This window comes from Octopus bimaculoides, chromosome 3, assembly GCF_001194135.2.
Source record: "Octopus bimaculoides isolate UCB-OBI-ISO-001 chromosome 3, ASM119413v2, whole genome shotgun sequence".
Classification (NCBI taxonomy): domain Eukaryota; kingdom Metazoa; phylum Mollusca; class Cephalopoda; order Octopoda; family Octopodidae; genus Octopus; species Octopus bimaculoides.
The window spans coordinates 134,317,735-134,320,608 of NC_068983.1; the positions used below are offsets into that span (position 1 = coordinate 134,317,735).

General features: G+C 37.4%; 1 protein-coding gene across 2 annotated transcripts in view; it reads left to right on the plus strand.

Moving 5' to 3' along the window:
* The window catches only part of LOC106870925 (protein grainyhead), a 27,311-nt gene that overhangs the window by 11,441 nt on the left and 12,996 nt on the right, over positions 1-2,874 (plus strand). Inside the window, exons 6-7 of one of the 2 annotated variants that reach the window (XM_014917162.2) lie at positions 1,408-1,537; positions 2,559-2,680. In XM_014917162.2, coding sequence (XP_014772648.1) covers positions 1,408-1,537; positions 2,559-2,680 — 252 coding nt within the window. Of the gene's footprint in view, positions 1-1,407; positions 1,538-2,558; positions 2,690-2,874 lie in introns of both variants that reach the window. The other variant, XM_052966554.1, reaches the window with a different exon arrangement.

Sequence of the window (2,874 nt, forward strand, 5' to 3'; positions counted from 1 at the left end):
ATATATATATATATATATACGACGGGTTTCTTTCAGTTTCCGTCTACCAAATCCACTCACAAGGCTTTGGTCGGCCCGAGGCTTTAGTAGAAGACACTTGCCCAATGTGCCACGCAGTGGGACTGAACTGCGAGACCTTTAAAATAAGCACAGAGATCGATTCAATCAATTTACTTGTGCTTATAATAGAAACAAATGTAATTATTTTCGTTTTTGGCGATGAACTGGCAGAAACGTTAGCACGTCGGACAAAATGCCTAGCGACATTTCGTCCGTTTTTACATACTGAGTTCAAATTCCGCCGAGGTCGACTTTGCATCTCATCCTTTCGGGTGGGGATGGAGGTTTGATGAAATAAGTTTCAATTCAATACTGAGCACGATTTAATCGACTCGTTCCCTCCCACTCAAAAAGTCAGACCCTGTGCCAACGATAGAAATGATTATATTTAGGAAGGTGTTGGGTTTACAAAATTAGTTTAGTGGTGAGCAAAATACCTAATGATAATTTAGTTAAATTTATTTCTCTTTATGCTCTGAGTTCATATCTCGCTGAGTTCGACTAGCGCTTTTAGTCTTCTGGAGTCAATGAAATAAATGTTAGTTAAATACTTGGATCGATTTAATCATCCGCTCCCTTCCTTAATTTTGTAGTCTTGTACTTGTTAGAAGTTGTTTCTATTATACTAATAAACCAGGTACTAGAAAGGCACAAATAGTAGAGTACCTTCTGATATTTTCTTTTGGGTTTTACGTTTTGAGATCAAATCTTGTCGTGTCCGAGTTTGGCTTTCACTGGTTTAGAGCCGATCAAAATACATGCCAAATATGTACAACCCTCATCATTTCGTATCCCTGTTGCATTGTCAGAAATCATTCAGTAGTAAATTTGCCAAAATTTACCTCAACAAGCCGATACACACGATTTGGTTCTCAGATTTCACTGGAACCAATTCATTGCTCATATTTTTGCAAAAGTAGCATGAGTGTCATGCATGCCATTTCCCATCTCTTGTTAATATGAGGTATTGTGCCTCTGTAAGAGTTCATTGATGGATCTTAATGGAGAAGTTTCTATGTTTATTATGTGTCACTTAATCTTTCATCTTTCTAGGTCAATAAAATGAACATCGGTGATGCATCAACTATACACTCTCTTTTCAACGTTTACGTTTTAAAAGTATCATCGATTTGGTAGATCTTATTGTTCTTGAAAAGCAAAATAGAGATAGTTAAATATGCAGATTACTTCACAGTTCATCAGTTCGTATCCTCATGAAATACGGAGAGACTGTATAAAAATAAAATAATGTATGCCATTAACCATAAGAATAAAGTTTAATGTTTAAGAGAATTACGAAATCCACGTTTGTTTTATTTATGGGGAATCTTCCTTTCATACTTCTAGGGTGCTGAACGGAAAACACGAGATGAGGAACGACGAAGAACGGCAAAAGTAAAGACTGAAAACTCGAATTCTCCAACTCATTCGCCACCGTTAGATGGTGAAAATGATTTGTTTGTTCCCACTCTATTAGGTTCGACACTTTCTTCTTTTTACATTTAATGAAATAATTTTGCATACCATTTACTTTTCACGTGTTTCAGCCATTGGGATACGACCATGCTGGAGCACTGCCTTTAGATAACATAAAAATTTTTAAATTAATGTTTAAATCAAGATAAGCTTTAAATTATAAAAGTAAATGAATTATCGAGGATTTATTTTTGGTGGGGCAACATTTTTAGAATCATACATAATGTAATGTTTGAAATGATATGAAAATACCCTGTGTTTTTTCTATCTGCGAAATTCAGCAGCGGCGTGGTTCCAAAGGAGGAAATGTACGTGTGTGTGTGTGTGTGTGTGTGTGTGTGTGTGTGTGTGTGTGTGTGTGTGTGTGTGTGTGTGTGTGTGTGTGTGTGTGTGTGTGTGCGCGCGTGCGTGCGTGCGTGTGTGTGTGTGTGTGCATGCGTGTGTGTATGTGTGTGTGTATGTGTGTGTCTGTGTATGTGTGTCTGTGTGTGTGTGTCTGTGTGTGTGTGCGCGTGTGCATGCGTGTGTGTATGTGTGTACGTGTGTGTGTGCGTGTGTATATATATATGTGTGTACGTGAGTTTGAGTGAGCGTTCGTGTATGTGTCTGTGTACGTGAATGTGAGTGAGAGTACGTATGTGTGCGTGTGTTTGTATGTGTGTGTATGTGAGTGAGAGTGTGTGTGTGTGTGTGTGTGTGTGTGTGTGTGTGTGTGTGTGTGTTTGTGTGTATGCTTGTGTGTGTGTATGTATTTTATTTTTATTGGCAGAAGTTACAAAGTGGTTCACGGACCGAGAGTTTCGTCCATTGGTAAGTTTCACAAGTGTCAAGGCATGAAAGTCTCGGCCTTTGAGTCACTTTGTAGCTACTGCCGATCAAATAAAATATATATACTCATATTTTGTGTTCTATTTTCCTGTTTCGTATTACCAGATGCACACACACACACACACTCACACACAACCATATGTTGAATATATATATATATATATATATATGTAAAATCGTTTGTGTACTTTTAGGACGAAAGCGATCGGAAGAGGTTTACCACCAAACTTGTGAACGATCCGAATTTTATTCTATGCAAGATCTCACAACTGAACCGCAACTGTTTAACCCTTTAGGCGACATCGATGACTATCGGGTAAGGAAGGTAAATTAACAGCAGAAGAGCAACATGTGAAATCATTAACGAACAGTGTCTACGCAATTATGAGGGAAACAAAAGGAACAATCACACTCCTTAATCGATAGAGAAATCTTACCTAACAATCACTTTTATCTTTTATTCCTACATATACATTTATATATTGTATATATATATGTGTGTATATATAT